Source organism: Castanea sativa, chromosome 5 (genome assembly GCF_040712315.1).
Source record: "Castanea sativa cultivar Marrone di Chiusa Pesio chromosome 5, ASM4071231v1".
NCBI classification, from domain to species: Eukaryota; Viridiplantae; Streptophyta; class Magnoliopsida; order Fagales; family Fagaceae; genus Castanea; species Castanea sativa.
Genome location: NC_134017.1, coordinates 47,903,657 through 47,923,471, shown reverse-complemented (window position 1 = coordinate 47,923,471; position 19,815 = coordinate 47,903,657). Strand labels below are relative to the sequence as shown.

The following is a 19,815-nucleotide window of genomic DNA, read 5'->3' as shown; positions in this document are numbered from 1 at the left end:
AGATCACACCTTGGATCCAAGACGTTTGAAGCCACTACTATTTGTACTATTATATATAAATCGAACAATATTTTATTAATAGTAGACAAAAATTTTATTTCCATTTTAAAAAATGGCAAGCCAAGTTGAGGGCTCGGTAGTACCCATGTCCAAAAACTATTCCGAAAGGTTACGCTGAAGTTACGCGTTTTTTTGTTTTTTAGATACAATGCAGAAAAGGAGTTTAAGTCTTAGATGCCTCTGTTAGAAATACTAGGATGTGCTAGTTGAAATACAAGGTTCTTGACGTTGAGAAATATTTTTGAATAGTCTTGAAATAGTATGAGTATGGACATTTGTGTGGTATTCGTACTAAGGAAACATGGGTAAAAAGAATTATACATGGTAAAGACACGTCATACTTAAAAGGGTAAATATAATTATTATTTTTATTCTCATAAAATAAAGAATTATATTTTTATGTAGAAATTAATGGGAAAAATATACAAAATTCTTTGTGGTGGTCTACCTATGCATGACTACTGTGACTTTAATGGTAAAGCTTTACATATTGCGTATGATGGCAACCAAAATATTTGCTACTAAATTCAATTTTCATTGAGTTTTCATATCAATTGATGATTGTTGATGTAAGAGGTATATTTGAGTTATATCAAATATTAACATACATGTTAGGGTAGCGGTTAAATAGATTTTGGTTTGGAGGGCAAGAATTAAGATAAAATATATTAGAAAAAAGTAATTCCAAAAAAGTTAATTAATATAAAAAAATTAATTTATTAACTAAATACTCGATTAGCATAGAAAACATAATGTAAATATAAGTTATAATTTGTTTTATTCGTACTTGGTTTGATCTATTTTTTCGTGCTTAATGCATTAATATAACTAGCTTGTAACCCATGCATATGCATGAATACACTTAAAAATATACAATAAGACGCATAATATGATTCCTATATATATAATTTAAATACTATTGATAGTTATTTTTATATTTTGTTAACTCTTTAAAAAAATTTGTAAGGATAATATTTGGTAAAAAATGTAAATTGTCCATTTTGTTTTTTAATTTATTGTGAAGCACTTTTTTTTATGATTCATTTATTCTAGACTCTTTGATTTTTGTATTTAACAACTCACTTGGATGAATATTTATGATATAACCCCACATTTGATTCTAAAATTAAGAAATAAAACTCTTTAAGAATAAATAATTTATGTCACATGACACAAAATTGGAACTTTAATTTGGAATTCTAATTTGAGTTTCTCTCAGTTTTACCTATTATTATATTATATAGATTATTGTTTTGCCTAAACTACTTCATAATTTAAGTTCAATATAAATATATGTTTCAAAAAAATAATATATATATATTTGGACAAAATTTAGCTACAAAATCAGTTGTAGCCTTAGAATACAAACTGCTCTAATAAGATTACATGTGTAAAAAAAAGTATGTGCATTGTACATTATTATTTAAGAAAACTTAACTCAACTAACCCTAATTAACTATACAACCTATTAAAAAAAAAAACTAAAAACCCTAAAAATTATACGTATGATCTCTCTCTCTCTCTCTCTCTCTCTCTCTTCTAAACTGTAACCCAGAAGACCATAACCCAGCTCTAACTGATCACCCATAGCCTCCCATCTCCATCGCCGGCCGGCCAGCCCAAATCCTCCTATCTCCATCGCCGGCCAACCTCAAATCCGGTGCTGTCTCCACCACCGGCCAACCACCTCAATCCTCCTGTCTCCACCGCCAGCGCACTCAGTCTCCGCTGCTTTACCAGTTAGATTCCTTTTGTTTTATTCATAGATAACTAAATTTACTTTTTTTAATTCTATTAATTTTTTCTGAATGAATTGTGTTTGATTATTAATGTGAGTTCTGGATTTTTTGGTTTTTTTTTTTTTTTTTTAATTTTTAATGTGCGTTTTTTAGTTTCATTGTTCATAGATAACTAAATTTACTTTTTAAATTCCTTCAAGAACTGGAAGATTTGCTAGCTGGGTTTTTTAAGTTCATTTGAGGTTTCAATCTGAATCCTCATCAGCTCTCACCTTCTTCAATTGGGTCAAGAATGATTTAAGTCTCAAACTGTCAAAGTCATTGTTGTATGAGTGATAGGAAATGGGGTTTGCCTGGATAGTTTTACTTGTCGAGTTGTTGTGGAAGGACATAGAAACAAGAGTAAGTTGCTTTCAGCTTTGAAGTTATTGTCAGAGCTTCAGGGATTTGAAATTCCTATTTTTGCTGACTTTTATGAATATCTAGTGGTCAAACTGTGTGAAGAGAATCGGCCAATTGCCGCTACAATCAAAATTTTTTAAACTTTATTCTCTACCTTTTTATTCTATATTTGAATTGAAACAAATCTAAAAGGTGTTGGAGAGATCCTATATTCTATTTACAAGTATTGTTTCATAGTCTGCAAAAGGAGAAATTTTTTTGAACCTTTTTCTATTTTGTCATCTCAAAAGAACTTGTCTATTTTCTTATGGGTACATTTAGAAGTCAGTTTTCATAAGATTCAATAATAATAGCTTATATATTTGCTGTTCACAGGTGGTAAATTTGAATTTTTCTGGCTCCTTACTATCTCTCATGTCAAGTTTCATGTATAACTAAAGAATGAGTTAAAATCTATGCTTAATTTACAAGTCAAGAATGTGATTTTTTTTTTTTTTTTGGTTTCTCTCTTTTTGCACAGCAACCATCACTGACAACACTGAATTCAAGAGCTTATACAGACAGAATATCTCTGTTTCTGTTCCTTTTGCACATGGTTGCTGCTGTTGGGTTAGTTTGTTTTCTTATATTTAAGGGAATTCAAGGCCTAATACAAGCTTCAAAATCTATTAAAACGAAAGAGAAAAGGGTGTTGCAGTTTTATCTGCCACAAGTTGAAGCTGCATATTTTTTGAGCATTACTCTTGCATTGGCCAGGCAAAAGGCAGTCAGGGAATGGCCTCTATTTATGGTTCATTTCATACTATGGAGCTCTTTTGTAATGTCCCTATCTGCTGGAATTCTCCTTATTTGCTTCCAAAAACCTGCCACTGAAGGCATTGGAGTCTGTTTTATTGCCTATGCAATTGGCAATGGATTGTATGCTTGTTGGGTCACAACATGTATTGGGTTTTGTTGTAAGATCTTGATGAAAGCACTTGAGCCAAGTATTTAGTCCTTTACCTGAGTGGTACAATTTATTATTAAAATGGTTATTTCTTATCTGCTAGTGCAGTAATTTGAATTTCTTTGACAATTATGTGGCAGAGGCATTAGCTTGGAAAGTTGAGATGGTGTATAAAATTTAAAACCCAATCTCACTGCATATAGGGCTATAATAGACTGCTTGTGTAAAATAAACAAAAGTATGGAGGGTGAATATGTAATGAAAGAAATGGTTATATTTGGCGGGCCACCTGATATAGCAATATGCAAGGCATTAACAAATGGATACCGCAAGGAAATGGATATCAATAGAGCAGAATTATTATTGGGCTTCTTTGCAGGGAATTTCAAATCTTCTATACTGAAAGTTACAATGCACTTGTGGTAAACTAGGACTGCAGAACAAGTGGTACCATTTTGAACCACGAACATATCTCTCACAATAGCTAAAATAAAGTCAGCCTAAACTATATTCCACCTCACATGACAAATATGATTAGTATGGAATTATGAACTGGCAGTCAATAAATATTTACAAAGCCAGTTCTTGTGAAGAACATCTAAAATAAAAAACGAGTGAGAAAGAACGAGCTCTACCATTTTGTCAACAGAACATTCACGCCTAAATTAGTATGTCCCTTGTTTAAGTTAAGAAATAGATGGTTGTCAGCCATCCCATCCCTTTGATTTTTAAAATACAACATAGGCACTAGACAACAAAATCAGAAGAAATTTTGCACTTAGCAAATCAACTTTTGTCTCATCCTTTTAGTTTTAACTTCCTGTTTTGTATCTTCTGAATCTTCCTCCAATTTTCTCCTTAGTTTTTTCATATCTTCTTCACTCACTTTACCATTCAATTTTTGGTTCAATGAATATGCTTCGGCCATCTTCCTTCTACTTTCTTTGCTTGCAGAATCATGAGGAACTACTGAAACAAAAAATGAGAAACAGAAAATAAGCAAGCAAATAGTAAATCCACAAAATTAGTGGATTTAAATGAGAATATTAAATTTAAGTTGATAATGCATTGCACTTCAACTCTTCATTATCTTTGACTTATCCTTAATGCAACCAGTAAGTGATTTGTAAAAGCAAAATGTGAACTAATAAGGATTAAATTTAGTATGTATGATTGTTGACCATTGTCCTTATTGAAGGAAGGTTAAAAATAGAGCTATGAACTACAGTTCAAACATACTCAAGCAGAAATGTCTTGAAAGAAAATAATTCAGTTGACTCCCAACCATCTATAGTGACATATCTTTGGTCATTGGAAGCATTTATATATATATATATATATATATATATATATATATATATATATATATATATTGTTGATCGCTTATAAGCATTGAGTACCGTCAATGCTAATGGCATCAATCTCCCAATGGTCTAACCATTAAAAATAGTCTTCAATATGCCAATGGCATCACAATAAAAAATACTAAAAGGTTAACAGTTTGCCAATAGTCTAACAATAAAAAGTAGTCTTCAACCTCTAACAAATAAAAAATAGTCTATGAATAAAACACAATTCATTCAGAAAAAAATTAATAGAATTAAAAAAGTAAATTTAGTTATCTATGAATAAAACAAAAGGAATCTAACCGGTGAAGCGGTGGAGATTGAGTGCGCCGACGGTGGAGACAGAGGAGGATTAAGGTGGTTGGCCGGCGGTGGAGACAGCACAGGATTTGAGGTTGGCCGGCTGTGGAGACAGGAGGATTTAGGCTGGCCGGTCGGCGGTGGAGATGGGAGGCTATGGGTCATCGGTTGGAGCTGGGTTATGGCCTTCTGGGTTACAGTTTAGAGAGAGAGAGAGAGAGAGAGAGAGAGAGAGAGAGAGAGAGATTATACGTATATTTTTTAGGGTTTTTAGTTTTTATTTTTTTAATAGGTGGTGTAGTTAACTAAGATTAGTTGAGTTAAGTTTACTTAAGTAATCATGTGCAATGCACATGCTTTTTTTTACACCTGTCATCTTATTAGAGCAATTTGTAACCTAAGGTTACAACTGGTTTTGTAGCTAAACTTTGTCCTACATATATATATATATATATATATATATATATATATATATATATATATATATATATATAGATTATCTGATTTTTTTTGTATAATCTTGTAGACACCCATTTTGCTATCTTCATTTAATGTCATCAAGAGGACAAACGGAAATTTCATGCATCAAGGGATAAAATTGTAATTTTGACCACTTTATTTCCAATTTCTTCACATAAGATAAATCTTGAATTCATTAGAATAAAAACAATATGTCACGGGCCTCAATTAGACCAACAGATTAAAAGATATTATCAAATCAAGTTTTAATGGTTAATATACATCCATGTTGTTGAGTTTGATCACGTGTGATTATGAACAATTGATTTTGATTGGTCCCATGTGGATTTATATTAAAATCAATAACATTTCTTGATCCTATTGGCCAAGACTAAAAATAGTGGTGGGATTGCATGCACTTTATTAATTCGCTTGTCGAAGTATCAATGATCCTTTAATTTTTGGTAAAATGTCTCTTTTTAAAGGGTTGATTTAATCATAATCTGGGCATATTAATTTTGAAATAATGTTATTTCATGATAATTTTTTAGGGCATATGTGATTTGATGTTAGGAACCTATGTCAACATTTTGTGTATTGGATAATCTTTTAACAAAACGCACTTTACTTGTAATTGGGTAGATCTAGGATGTGTTTAATACTTTAAGAAACAAGGTTTCAAGTTCAAGTGTTAAAGCCATGCAAGTCTATCCAAGAAACAAGTGAAGAAGTATTGGATTTTAAATCTCGACAACTAGTATCAATCGAGGTTTAAAAGAACTTTTCAGCTCGAGGCTCGATAGCTGCTCGATAGTTAGGGTATCTGTCGAGGTTTATGAAACTCAGTTTTTCAGAACTGTTTTTCATCAAATCCGTGAGTATGTGTTTGGGCTTTCTTTTCTCACAACCCTAAGCATGTATAAGGATTATTTTAAAGGCCGTCATAGGTTACGCAGTAAAGAGCACAATTGCACAAGAGTATAATTCCATAAGTGTGACAAAAAACCTAGTTGCCCTAGTTCAACTTGAAGAAACTACTGTATTTGTATACCATAGGGTTTTGTAAGCAATAAATTTTGTGATCTTCATCATGTGATGAACTGAAAAACTTTGCAGCCAACATCCTTCTCAAGTTGGTGATCAAGTTGCGTATTGGGATTCGCACATCTATTGGTTAGTCACGTACTGGGAGCCATGCAATACAATGAGAGATTCTCACTACTGAACAAGTCCAATTGGGCATTGGGGTAAGGGTTCAACTGTAGGTTGGTATAAGGTACTGAGATTCCTTTACTTGTAACCGCTTGTTTTGATAATAGTAGATTCTTGAGAGTGGTGACCTTAAAATCACTCGGTGGGATTTTTGTCGTGCATGTTTTCCCCATTCGTAAACAAATCACCGTGTCAATTAATTTTCACTGTATATTTAGTTATTTAGTGATTTGTTTGTGTTGCTACGCATTTTGTGTGTTAATTTGATTAATTAATTAAACTTGGTTAATTAATCAATTAATCCATTACAAGGAGTTAATACGTTTTTGGCCTATCAAGTGGTATCAAAGCCGGCACACTCTAATTAGGGTTTAATCTTTGCTGTGAGATTCATTGACCCCTGTTTGTCATGGATAGAGGACAGTCACTTATTATATCTCCTTTATTTGACGGAACTAACTATGCATACTAGAAAGTACACATGAGAGCTTTTTTGTAGTCATTAGATGAGAAAGTGTGGCAAGAGAGCCTTCTTGTTGATACCTCATTGTTGTATTTGCATTTAATGCCATTGATTGGACAAATGCTAAATTCATGCCTCATAGTAAAACTATAATTTTAGCCACTTTAGTTCCAATTTCTCCACAAATGATTAATCTTAAAGTCATAATGATCAAAACAACAAGCCACTGGCCTCAATCGGATTACCAAATTAAAAGATATCATCAAATCAAGTTTTAACGGTTAATATACATTTATGTGGTTGAGTCTAATCATGTGTGATTATGAACCATTTATTTTGATTGGTCCCATGTGGATTTAATTTGAAATAAATCACATACGTTCCTATTGGTCAAGACCAAAAATAATGATGGGATTTTATGCACTTAATTAATCCGATTGTCAAAGTATTAATGACCCTTTAATTTTTGGTGAAATTACACTTTTTTAAGGCATTGCTTCAATGATAATCCGGGCATATTAATTTTGAAATATTTTAGATACATTAAATGTAAAGAATTGTATAAATTTTATGGAAATATTGTGCACATTAGATGTATAGATTGCCTAGAATCATAGAAAAAATTGAGTATGCTGGATATATTAAATGTATATAATTGTGTAAATTCAACGAACAGTTGTGTGAATTAAATGTACAGGAGAGTTAATTTGGGGCTAGGAATGATAATTGTGGTGAAAAACACATTTCAAAGAAATGATCATTGCTTACTCTTTCGTGAATATCTCTCACACTATTGTGATTTTTTTTTGTGAGGTTTTATTCATTGTAAAGTAGACTTGGAGTTTTAATTTGAGAACAAGTATAAAGCAATGCCAATAAGAAACATGTGGGATATGATTTTTTTATGTCCCTAGACTCCCTACTAGCTAGTTTTAGGAAGAATTGGAATTTTCAACTCCACTCCTACCACCAAGAAATTAATGCAATAATGTCAACTCTCAATTAAAAGCCTCCCTCCTCTAGAATACTCTTTCCCACGCTATAAAAAGGGGTGGAATCCTCATTCCAAAGTTATCTACTTCCTAGTTCATCAAAAAAAAGTTATTTACTTCCTTAGAGCTCTTAAGGAAGTAACAAAGAAAAGGTACTTCTGTGCTTTGTTCCTCTTGGTCTCGTATAACTAGAAGGGTAAACATTGGTCCTCCAAGTCACGAGTTCATGACCTGATACTTGTTACCTCACTTCTCAAAAGTTCTTATAGGAGAACCTTGATTCTCATTTGGGATTTTAGAGGAAATAACAAAGAAATGAACCTTGTGGTTTGTCCTTTTAGTTTTACCATATTTGGACAAACACTGGTCCACTAGGTCTTGGGTTTGAGCCTAAGTAACTTATTGCCTCACTCCTTGACAACCTCTAAGATGAATTTTTTCCCTCCTTTTGAGTACTTTGCAAGCATATATGGCTTTCTAACTTGTTTTCTTCAATAATATGCTAGAAACTAGGGTTTATGTATGCTTTTGTTTGAATACAATTTGAATGTTTTATGATATGTTCTACATATATTCTATTCTAGATCCTATGATTCTACTAATTTTGATGCTAAACATGTTTCTAGCTTTATCACATGGCACATACATAATCACTACATTTTTTTTATTCAAATAATATGATCACATGCTTAGATTATGGTTTATACTAATCACACACAATCATCATGTTCTTAACTTCCAATCTGAATGATGTGATCTTATAATAAAATTAGAATCTTTAACCATGCACAAATGAGCAATTATTTCAATCTTAAATAAAATTTTTTTCGATGTCTATAATGCTGTTTGCTTGGGGGACGTAACATGAGTACTAGTCACCGTAATCTAGAAGACTAGAATTCATTGGGCAAGGTGGGTGCCTAACCCCTTTCCACATTGCACCCACCCTGCAACCTAGCCTTCAAACTTTAATCAATACTTTTCTATATACTTTTCAATTTCCAAATTTTAACTAGAACATAAGCCATGTAGCTTCTTTTAGATTGTGTCTAGGACAAAAGCCATGTAAAACCCTAGTTATATTCAAACTAATGTGCAAATTTCAATCAATAAAAAGAGGTATTTTTATGTAGTTTTTTTTTTCTCCCTAAAGTGGTGAAGAATCCATGTAAAACCCATGATTTAAGGGGAGGGTATCATTAGTCAAACAACCATTTTGAGATGCACTAACACAACTGTACCCTCTCATTCGTGTTTGGCCCAACTTAATCAAGTGGGTCAAGGGTGCAATCTGTCACAAATCTGATGTTCTTAACATGCGGACATGCATGTGAATAGATTACAAATCATAATTTTCTATCACTTATAAGTCTAATTATTACATGCAAAATTATTGAAACGGCATGATTTTGATCTATGAGAAGCAAATGAATTTTTGCACTTTTTGGTCAAATTCTCTCTCTCTCTGTTATACTCTTTTCTCAGTTCTTGATTTTCACACAAACCTTGCTTTTCATCATGGTTTCAAAGCCTACGATCTGTGCTAATAACAATTCTTCAAAGGTGGCTTCGAGTGCTACAGGGTTGTCTTCAATGGCTCTTGCAACTGTATTGATGAACTTGATAAATCAACCACTTTTGCTCTTGTCAAACATGTCTAACATACAGGGGCGGCGTTATGTGGAGTTCAGGGGGTTCAAATGAACCCCCTGTGCTGGCATTTTCTTTTTTATAATATATAATCTATAATATATAATTTTTTAATTTTAATTTTTTATTTGTTCTTTTTAAAATAAAAATTTGAATTCCCTGACCCTAAAATATTTTTTAGTACAATTGAAATAAGCTTAAATATGATCTTTTTAACAATATTTTGGTCTTTTTAAACACAAAAAAAGCCCAATAACAAATTTTTTTTAAAAAAATCATCTTAAACCTTAAAAAAAAACCTATTTAGATCTTAACAAATTTGAAATAAACTAATATAAAATTCTTAGTTTACATTGAATATATAAGATTTACATTGTCTCTAAACAGATGTGTATTGTACATTTTTTGCAAATTTGTATAACATTGCACACATTTGTTGAATCTACAATATAAATCATACATTGATAGTACAATATTAACATATCATTGTCCTAAACTAATAGATAAAAGTATTTTAAATAGTAATAACTAAAGTTCACTTAATGAAAATAATTAATATGTTCATTGTATTAAAATAAATGGGTTAAATGAACTTATAGTTTATCTTTTATTCTTTTACTCATGCATACTATGGGCAAATTTGTAATAAGAAATCTTTGTAAAGCTCAAAATTCATTTCTTATCTAAAATACATCATCTTGTTGACCCCCTAGAAAAAAATCTTGGAGTCGCCACTGCCAACATGATGACAGTCAAGCTTGACAACACCAATTATATAGTCTGGAAACACCAAATTACAATGGTGTTCGAGACACACTCCATGTTTGAGCTCCTAGATGAGACTCAATTGGTCCCTAATAAGTTTTCAAAAGATCTTTCAAGGAACATCACTGTTATAGTGAATCCAAATTACCTAATTTGGAGATCGAAAGAGAAGGCTTTACTCACCTTCATAAGCTCCACACTTTCTCCTTCAATATTGGCTCTAAGAGTTGGCTGTACTCTTTTACCCTCCAATCCACCCCTACTAATTTTCCCCATTGCATGACTTCTTCACACGTGGCTTGATCCACAGAATAAGAAAGAAGTACTTAAGGGTTTATGGCTGGCTAGTACTGGATTTTTTGTGGGCCTAGGTTGGCCAACTTAGTTGATTGACTCTATGTTTAGTGGGCTATATTAATGGGTTTTAGGGTTTTGGATTTCCTGGGCTCAAATCTAGACAACTCCAGGTGCTAATTTTGCCACACGCAAGGGCCTAAATTTATGGGTTATGGGCTTTAATTACTGGTGTATGATGCTTATGCGTGTGGCAAGCAATTCATAACATTTATAAAGGCTTTGAGTTTTGTATATTTTCCAGGTAACTATTTTCATTAGTTTAAGTATTTGTTTGCCTAGTCAAATGCCTTGTAGTTGAATTGGTATTTCTCCATGCACAAAGTACTTGAAAGTCTAGGAAGAAAAGGGTTCAAGTTATGGAATTAGCAGCATGTTGTAATTATTTCTCAAAAAAAAAAGTATTTGTTTGCCTAACTTATTTTTTACCAACTTATTTTACTATTTAGCTTATTTTTGGTACTATTCATAAGTCCTATTGTACTTTTTAATATTATTCATAAATCCCACTGTATTATTTCAACTAATATTTACATTTTTCTACTGTATTTTAAGCAAAAAAATTTTAGTTTCAACAAAATAGGCAGATTTCAAACAAATCTTAAATATACATCATGTCAGTAAACAGTAAAAAGAACCTCGGACATAAAGAGAGAACAAAGAAAGGGAAAAGCAAGAATACATCAGATACCTGGTAGTTGTCGGTCACTTTGTTCTAGAAAAGCATTAAATCTAACTAACACTTACGATTAAGAAGTCTTTAGTGCCCACCATTTAAGATTAGGTCAAGAAGAAAAGGTCAAAGAGGAGGAAAAGCAAGAACATAACATTATAATTTAAAACTACACAATGCCATTTCAGTCACAATTACTGTTGGTCACTTGGGATATGTTGCAATCCCAAGTCGAAGAGGTCCCACTTGATTGGAACATTAAAACTACACAATGCCATTGAAGAGGTCCTATTTGATTGGGTTTTAAAATTGTACGACAAGTAGTGGTTAAAGAAAATTGGTTCACCTAATTAAATAAAATAAATGTGACAAAGGGTTGAACAATTACCAGTTTTTGCAATAACATAGACCGCTTCTCTCCCTACTCTCTATAAATAGACATCTCCATATTGTTAAGTTTCCATATCCCTCACTCAACCAAGATTTGTATACCATATAAGATAGAGATAGCCTCCTCAAATATGATGAAAGGTGTTTCTTTCTTTGTGACTGTGGCCATTTTGGCCTTGGCATCCTCCTTGTCTTCTGCCTATGACCCTAGTCCTTTGCAAGACTTCTGTGTCGCGATTAACGACATCAAATCTGGTGGTACGTATAAAACACTCTCATTATTATTAGCAGTAGTAGTATTATCAATCAAGTTCTTACAAATTAATTTTAAGTTCTTACACTAATGAAATTAAGCCGCTTGAAGGCTTTTTTTTTTCCCCCTACATGACATGCATGTTACTATCCATTGTTATAGAAATTGTCTTACTTGTGACGATAACAAACTTTTCTTTCTTTGTGTAGTGTTTGTGAATGGAAAATTTTGTAAGGACCCTGCAATGGTTTCAGCGAATGATTTTTTCTTCTCTGGGCTTAATATTCCTGGAAATACCGGAAACAAAGTCGGATCAAATGTCACTCTTGTGAACGTTGATAAATTAGCAGGTCTCAACACTCTAGGCATATCTTTGGCTCGCCTTGACTTTGCACCATATGGCCTGAATCCACCTCACACTCACCCTCGCGGCACTGAGCTTTTGGTAGTCATTGAGGGTACTCTCTTAGTTGGATTTGTTACATCCAACCCAAACAAACTCTTCACCAAAGTTCTAAACAAGGGAGATGTCTTTGTATTCCCAATTGGTCTCATTCACTTCCAATTCAACATAGGGAAGACTGCTGCTCTTGCCTTTGCTGGTCTCAGCAGCCAAAATCCTGGGGTGATCACCATAGCAAACGCGGTCTTTGGATCTGTTCCTCCCATCAATCCTGATGTTCTCATCAAGGCTTTCCAATTAGACAAGAATGTAGTTGAATATCTTCAAAAAGCATTCGCACCAAACTAGAATTCTAAAAAATCTATGAAATAGTGATGGAGAACTGCTATATAATTTGAATAAAGTTTGCTTAGTTTTTCTTATTGTATTGTCATTGAAATAATTATTATCAAATAAAATGATTTCTTATGATGTCTTTTATGTGTCATGGTGTCATCTACGGGGCAGTTCAATTAGTGTATGACTAATAAATTTTGATTACACCTTTGGATCCAGGACATTTAAAATCACAAGTACTTATACTATTAAATATAAGCTGAACAAGTATCAAGTCAAATTGAGGGCTCAATAGCTCCTATTCTATGTCAAAAAAACATTCCTAAAGGTAACGTTGAAGAAAATTTAGAAAAACCTTTATGGAGTTATAAAAAGATGTATCATTTTATGTTCTCTTATTTAACTTTTATGGAGTTATTAATATTTAAACCATTATAAAGTTTGCATTCTGGAAAATCTCTGAAATAGCGATGGTGAACCACTATAAAGTATGAATAAAGTTTGCTTAGTTTTTCTTACTGTAATGTCATTGAAATAATTAATATCAAATAAAATGATTCCATTACAACACATTTTATTTCTAAAAATAAATATTACTATTCCAGCGTAATTCACATTCAGTATGCCAAACATGCATGTAGTAATTATATGTTCTTGTAGTTTCAAGCCTAATTGATTTAAACTCAAGCTTAAACAATCTATAGATTTCTTTTTTACCTCAATTTTCTTTGGGGAAACGATTATTCCATAATTTTGAAATCTTTGACGAATATTTTTAAGATGCTTTTTATATCATCTATAGTTTTAGAGCACAGGAATACCATCAATACAGACTAGAGGTGTGCAGCCAACTCATCATACCCAACCCAGCCCAACTTAGACCTAACCCAACCCGCTGAGTTGGGTCGGTTTTTAGGTCTTGGTGGGTTGGGTTACAAAAAAAATTTTCATAGCGGGTTGTGTTGGGTTTGGGTCATAAAATTCCAAACCAACTAAACCCGACCCGCTATCAAACCCTGGAACCTAAAAGCCAATTAGTTCACACAAACCCTGGAACCTTTTCTCTTAATGTGCCACCTCCCACTCCCCTCTCCCATTTCACTCCCTTTTAAACCCTAACCCTCTCCTCCTCTGCTGAGCCATTGTCGTCCATCAACTATCATCACTGCCTTGGCAGTCTCTCTCTTACTGTGGTGGATCAAAATTTATTTTTTGCTTTGTTGATTTCTTTGTTTTTTTTTTACTGATTTTTAAATGATTTTGCATTTTCTTAACCACAGGTCTCTTACCTACTCTATTGGTTCTCTCTTCAAATGTTAGGTGCAGGTTCTTGGGTTTCTTTCTTTTACTCTATTTCTCTTTTTTTGGCTTCTCTCTCTCCTTTCTCTCGCTCTATCTGCTTATCTCTCTTACTATGGTGGATCAATGTTTAGCTTTTGCTTTGTTTATTTCTTAGTTTTCTTTTGGTTAAATTTTAAAGGTTTTTTATTTGTCTCAACTTACAGGTCTATTTATTACTCTACAATATTTTCTCTTGCCAACTTGTTGTGTCCCTTTCTTGCTATCTTGCTTTACAGGTTTGTCTCGGTCTCTGTCCAACCCATGGATTCAATTCGACCCGTGTGATTTAGGTTGGGTTGAATTTTTTTAATACACCATGGTGGGTTAGGTCAAAAAATCTTCTTAACTCGACCCATGCACACCCCTAATCAGGAGCGGAGGGAGGGGGGCGAGGGAGGCAGGTGCCCCCTGAAATTTCAAATGTTTTCACTAACAATAATGAAATACCATATTTGCCCCCTACACAAAAGACAAAAAATAAAAATAAAAATCTCAATTAAGTTCATTCACGTTACCTTTCCTTTCTAGCTTTCCTTCTTTTTTTTTTTTTTTGGACAGAAGTGATAAAATCTTTCCAGGTTTCTTAGTAATAGTAGACTTCTACCCCTAGAAGTAGTACAATTCTAATGATCTCTATAGTCTATACCAAGCAGCTGTAGAAGTCTATTAGCCAATGAATTCACAACATTCAATAAAACCGTAGACCCCACTTGGTAATGATTAAAAAATTAAAAAAATAACAACTTTGCTACACCTACCCGAATTAGAAGTCGGTAGAACTCTGAAAAAGAAATAGAAGAAGTATATATAATGCAAACAAGGCACGCCTCCCATCACAACTAAAAAATTACTTTTCAATCCAATCTCTTTCTTTGGATCTCAGAGTTGCTGTGCAGTTTTTAGAAGCATTCAAGTTGAGTTTTTAAGTTACATTCAAATATTCATAGGTATGCACACTCTTAATACTTTTGCTTTGATTTATTTATTTTTTTATTTTTTTAAAGAATCAAATTATATGTTTAAACTGTTTATATTTAGATGGATCTCTTAATTTGACTATTCTTAACCATAAATTTATAATTCAAATTATATTTTTAAACTATTTGTATTTATAATGATCTCTTAATTTGATTAATTTTTAATCATAAATTGTAATTTTTTTTCTTTATTTTAATGATATGACATATATATTTGTAGTTAATTGAGATTATGGAGAATCCTGATCATAATAATGAGTCCGAATCAAATCCTAAACGAACTCGTATCGAAGTGGATGTTGCAAATCTTCCCACGGATCCTGGTTTAAGAATAAAAATTTCTAACTATCATCCTAATGAAAGAGATCAAATTAGAAGGCATTATCTACAAAATAAACCTTGTGAACCAGTTGATCATGATTTTCCACAAAGTCAATTTGGCAAAACAAAGCGTCGATTTAATCCAGTGTGGTTCAAAGATTATGCTAGTTGGTTGGAATATAGCATTAGGAAAGATGCTGCATATTGTCTATTTTGTTATCTATTTCGATCTGATACTGGTGATCAAAAAGGGGGAGACTCATTTGTTATTAAAGGATTCAAAAATTGGAAAAAGAAGGAGAAATTACAGAATCACGTTGGGGACCACAACAGTGCACATAATATAGCTCAAAGAAAATGTGAAGTTTTGTTAAACCAGAGACAAAGTATTCAAACAGTTATAAACAAGCAATCGGATGTCGAGAAAATGGAATATCGAACTCATTTGAATGCATCAATGGATTGTATTTGTTTTCTACAACGGCAAGGATTAGCATTTCGTGGCCATGATGAATCTAAAGACTCCAATAATCAAGGAAATTTTCTTGAATTATTACGGTTTCTTGCAAATCACAATGAAGAAATTGATAAGGCAGTTCTTGAAAATGCTCCTAAAAATCATCAAATGACCTTTCCTGATATCCAAAAAGAAATAGCAAATGCTGCAGCCGTTGAGACAATAAATGCTATTATTAAAGATATTGGAGACTCATTATTTGCTATTATAGTTGATGAATCACGTGATATGTCTACTAAAGAACAAATGGCAATTGCTTTGCGCTATGTGGACAAACTGGGACATGTGAATGAGCGCTTTTTAGGCATTACACATGTTAATAATACATCAACAGTGACACTAAAGAGTGCAATTGAGGAAGTATTTAATAAACCTAGCTTAAGCATTAGTAGATTGCGGGGACAAGGCTACGACGAGGCAAGCAACATGCGAGGTGAGTTAAATGGACTAAAAACTCTTATTTTGAAATATAATCCTTCTGCCTATTATGTCCATTGCTTTGCACATCAGCTTCAACTAACATTAGTTGCAGTAGCAAAAAATCACATCCAGATTGCAACCTTTTTTAACTTGGTTGCAAAGGTATTCAATATTGTTGGAGCATCATGCAAAAGTCATGATATTCTTTGTGAAAAACGTAATGCTGAAGTTATAGAAACACTAAAAAATAATGAAATTTCAACTGGTCGTGGCTTGAATCAAGAAATGAGTCTAAAAATACCTAGAGATACACGTTGGAGTTCTCATTATGGTGCACTTGTTAATCTTATTCACATGTTTTCTTCTGTAATTGATGTGATTGAAACTATTATAGAAGATGGTTTAGATTCTGATCAGAGAGTAGAAGCAAATATCTTAATTGGTTTACTCCAAACATTTGAATTCGTGTTTGATTTACATTTGATGAAAGGTGTGTTTGGCATAAGTAATGAGTTGTCACAGGCATTACAACGAAAAGATCAAGATATTGTGAATGCTATGAAGTTGGTTGACATTTCAAAGCAACGTTTACAGGTCATGAGAGATGATGGGTGGAACTCTTTGCTGGAGGAGGTTTCTGCATTTTGTGCAAAAAATAATATTGATGTTCCTGATATGGATGATTTTTATCAACCTCAGCCACGACGAAAAGCTCAAAACATGAAAAATTCACATCATTATCAAGTGGAGCTTTTTTATACTGTTATAGATATGCAACTTCAGGAACTTAATAGTCGTTTTGAAAATTTTGAATTATTACTTTGTGTTGCGTGTTTGAACCCAGATAACTTATTTTCAGCATTCAACAAGGAGAAATTGATTCGGCTTGCTTAGTTTTATCCAAGTGATTTTTCAACAGTTCAAGTTTCTTTCTTGGATAACCAACTTAAGACATACATCCATGACATGCGGTCCTCTGAAGAGTTTTCAGCACTCAAAGGAATTGGACAGCTTGTTGAAAAGATGGTAGAAATGAAAAAGAATGTTTCATATCCATTGGTTTACTCATTAGTGACTTTGGCATTGATCTTACCAGTTGCAACAGCTACTGTTGAAAGAGCTTTTTCAGCAATGAACATAATTAAAAATCGATTACGCAATCGAATAGGAGATCAGTGGATGAATGATTACTTAGTCACATATATTGAGAAAGATATATTCAAGACTATTGAGTGTGAAGAAATAATGCAGCGGTTTCAAAATATGAAAAATCGTCGAGGGCAATTGAGTAAAATAAGCTAGGTGTGAAAAAATAAATTAAAGTTTACATTTTATGTTAGATTCTGTATGAAAATTACATTATCATATAGTTGTTTACTTATTTTGTTATTAATATTGATTAATTATTTTAGATTAATTTTTTACTTCCAATCTTGTCTTTTTATCTTGCCCCCCTTGACCTAAATTCCTGGCTCCGCCACTGCCCCTAATACATACTACACAAAAAACTTTTAGGTCTTTAAAGATTTCATCCATCGATCTTTGAAAAACTAGGGAGCTATATTAAGTCAAAAGTGTAAAGTCCATATTTTTAGATTGACAATCATGAACAAATGTAACAATTCAGAACTTAGTTTGTATAAATAGGTTTATATTAGATTATATTTGATGAAGACAGACTAGGTTCAAAACTGTGGAAGGCTCAAGAATGTAGAAAATAGAATGCTAAAGGATTGCATTTCGACTGCAGCTTGATAGGTCAGAATTCCTTTGTCTTGATTGGTTGAATTGCACATCTTGATTGATTAAGATTTGTGTAGATTTGACAAACAACTTATTTTCTCAACGATTGGATCTAAGGTGTATGTGCAACCTATACATTATAAATACAAACCCTAGAGCACATTTTTACATATACAAAAAATAGTGTTTCTATACATAGATCTTGAATTTTTAGTCCTCATTAAACTAGAGCTTGTGTGCATATCAGAGATCTAATGATCAGGTGAAGTTGCTGTAACCAGTTGATTACAATTATTGGCTAAATCTTTTAGTTCATGGATCTTAAAATTATGTTTGGTCACATTAGTAAGTACTACATGTGGTAACATTAGATTTAAGGTTAAATATTTTGTATAAATTTCCATTCTTTTTTGTAGATTTGTTGCCTTCGAGATTGATGGTTGAATCCTCCCAAGTTTTTACCATGAAATGGTTTGTTTCGTCAATTTCCTGAGTCATCATTTTGGTGTCTTATGTGATTCATGTTTGTGTGATGATATTCAATTGAGATCTAAAGTATAATTAATCTAATTAATGACTTCTTATTTTTTTCATGGAATCTAAAGAATAATTAATCTAATTTATTGCTTGGCTAAGAATTGGTTAATCTTGTGAATCTTGTGACAACCGGGGCCAAAAGCCTTAGCACAAAGGGTTGCGAGTAGTACGTTTGAATGTCCACTAAGTGTGCTAGATGTTGTTATTGGTCCGAATTCCTTAATTGGTTGTATTTTACAAAATCTTGAGTAACAATCAAAGATGATAAAATCTTGATCCTTTGGTTTGGTTAACAAATACATCTTTTCAAGGAATTAAATATCCATCAAATTCTAATCTTTCATTAGGCCTCATATTGTTGATTACCATACAAGTTTTACTTTTTTTTTTAATTTCACTATGGTTTCTTACCAGTAAAGTGGGATTAGAGTGGAGGATGATTTGTTTCTTCTATTAATTGTTTTTTTTCAAGAAATTGTTTAGTAAGATCATGTGTTTGTGTCTAATAAAAAACTAGAGTCTTTTTTTTTTTTTTTTTTGAGCAACTATACTAGAGTCATTTAATTTTAAGCTATAGGGTTTAAATTTCAAAGGGTCATCACTAAACCAAATACACCATAATATAAGGTCAACATAAAGAGAACACAAGAGGCGAAAACAGCGAGAATATACCAGATACCTCGTAGCTATTGGTCTGTTGACCCTAGAAAACCATTAAGATTAAGAAGCCTTTAGTACCCAGCAAGCCTTTCCGCCAATAGTATTGTTATGTTGCACATGTAGGGGTGGCAATTCGTGTTCGCGTGTCGGGTTCGTGTCGTGTCAAGTCATGAGTATTCAACTACATAGGTCAACACTAACCCGACCTGTTTATTAAACGGGTCAAGATTTCTCAACCCTAACACGACCCATTTATTAAACGGGTCAGTCGTGTCGACCTGTTTATCAGATTTTATCAAAATGAAAAATAAAAATTAATGAAAAAACAAACAAATAAATATTTTTAATATAAAATTCAGAACTAACGAGTAACTGCATCACAAATAATCATTCAAAATTAAAGCATATCCCAATATCACAAAAAATCAATCACAATATGTCAAAGAAAATAAATCACAACAACTAATAAGTTTATATACCTAGAGTTTGAAGGGTATATTGGTAAAATATCATTTAATTAAACGGGTCAGACGGGTCAAACAGGTTCTATGTGTTC

General features: G+C 32.6%; 1 protein-coding gene and 1 pseudogene across 1 annotated transcript; both read left to right on the top strand.

The window, feature by feature from the left end:
• Positions 1-11,826: 11,826 nt before the first annotated feature.
• LOC142634053 (germin-like protein subfamily 1 member 7) lies at positions 11,827-12,881 on the top strand. Its single transcript, XM_075808325.1, has 2 exons — positions 11,827-12,009; positions 12,214-12,881. Exons 1-2 carry the CDS (start codon positions 11,883-11,885, stop codon positions 12,753-12,755), a joined length of 669 nt encoding a protein of 222 aa, XP_075664440.1. The 5' UTR covers positions 11,827-11,882; the 3' UTR covers positions 12,756-12,881.
• Positions 12,882-15,293: 2,412 nt separating this feature from the next.
• LOC142635320 (uncharacterized) lies at positions 15,294-17,621 on the top strand (annotated as a pseudogene).
• Positions 17,622-19,815: the final 2,194 nt, after the last annotated feature.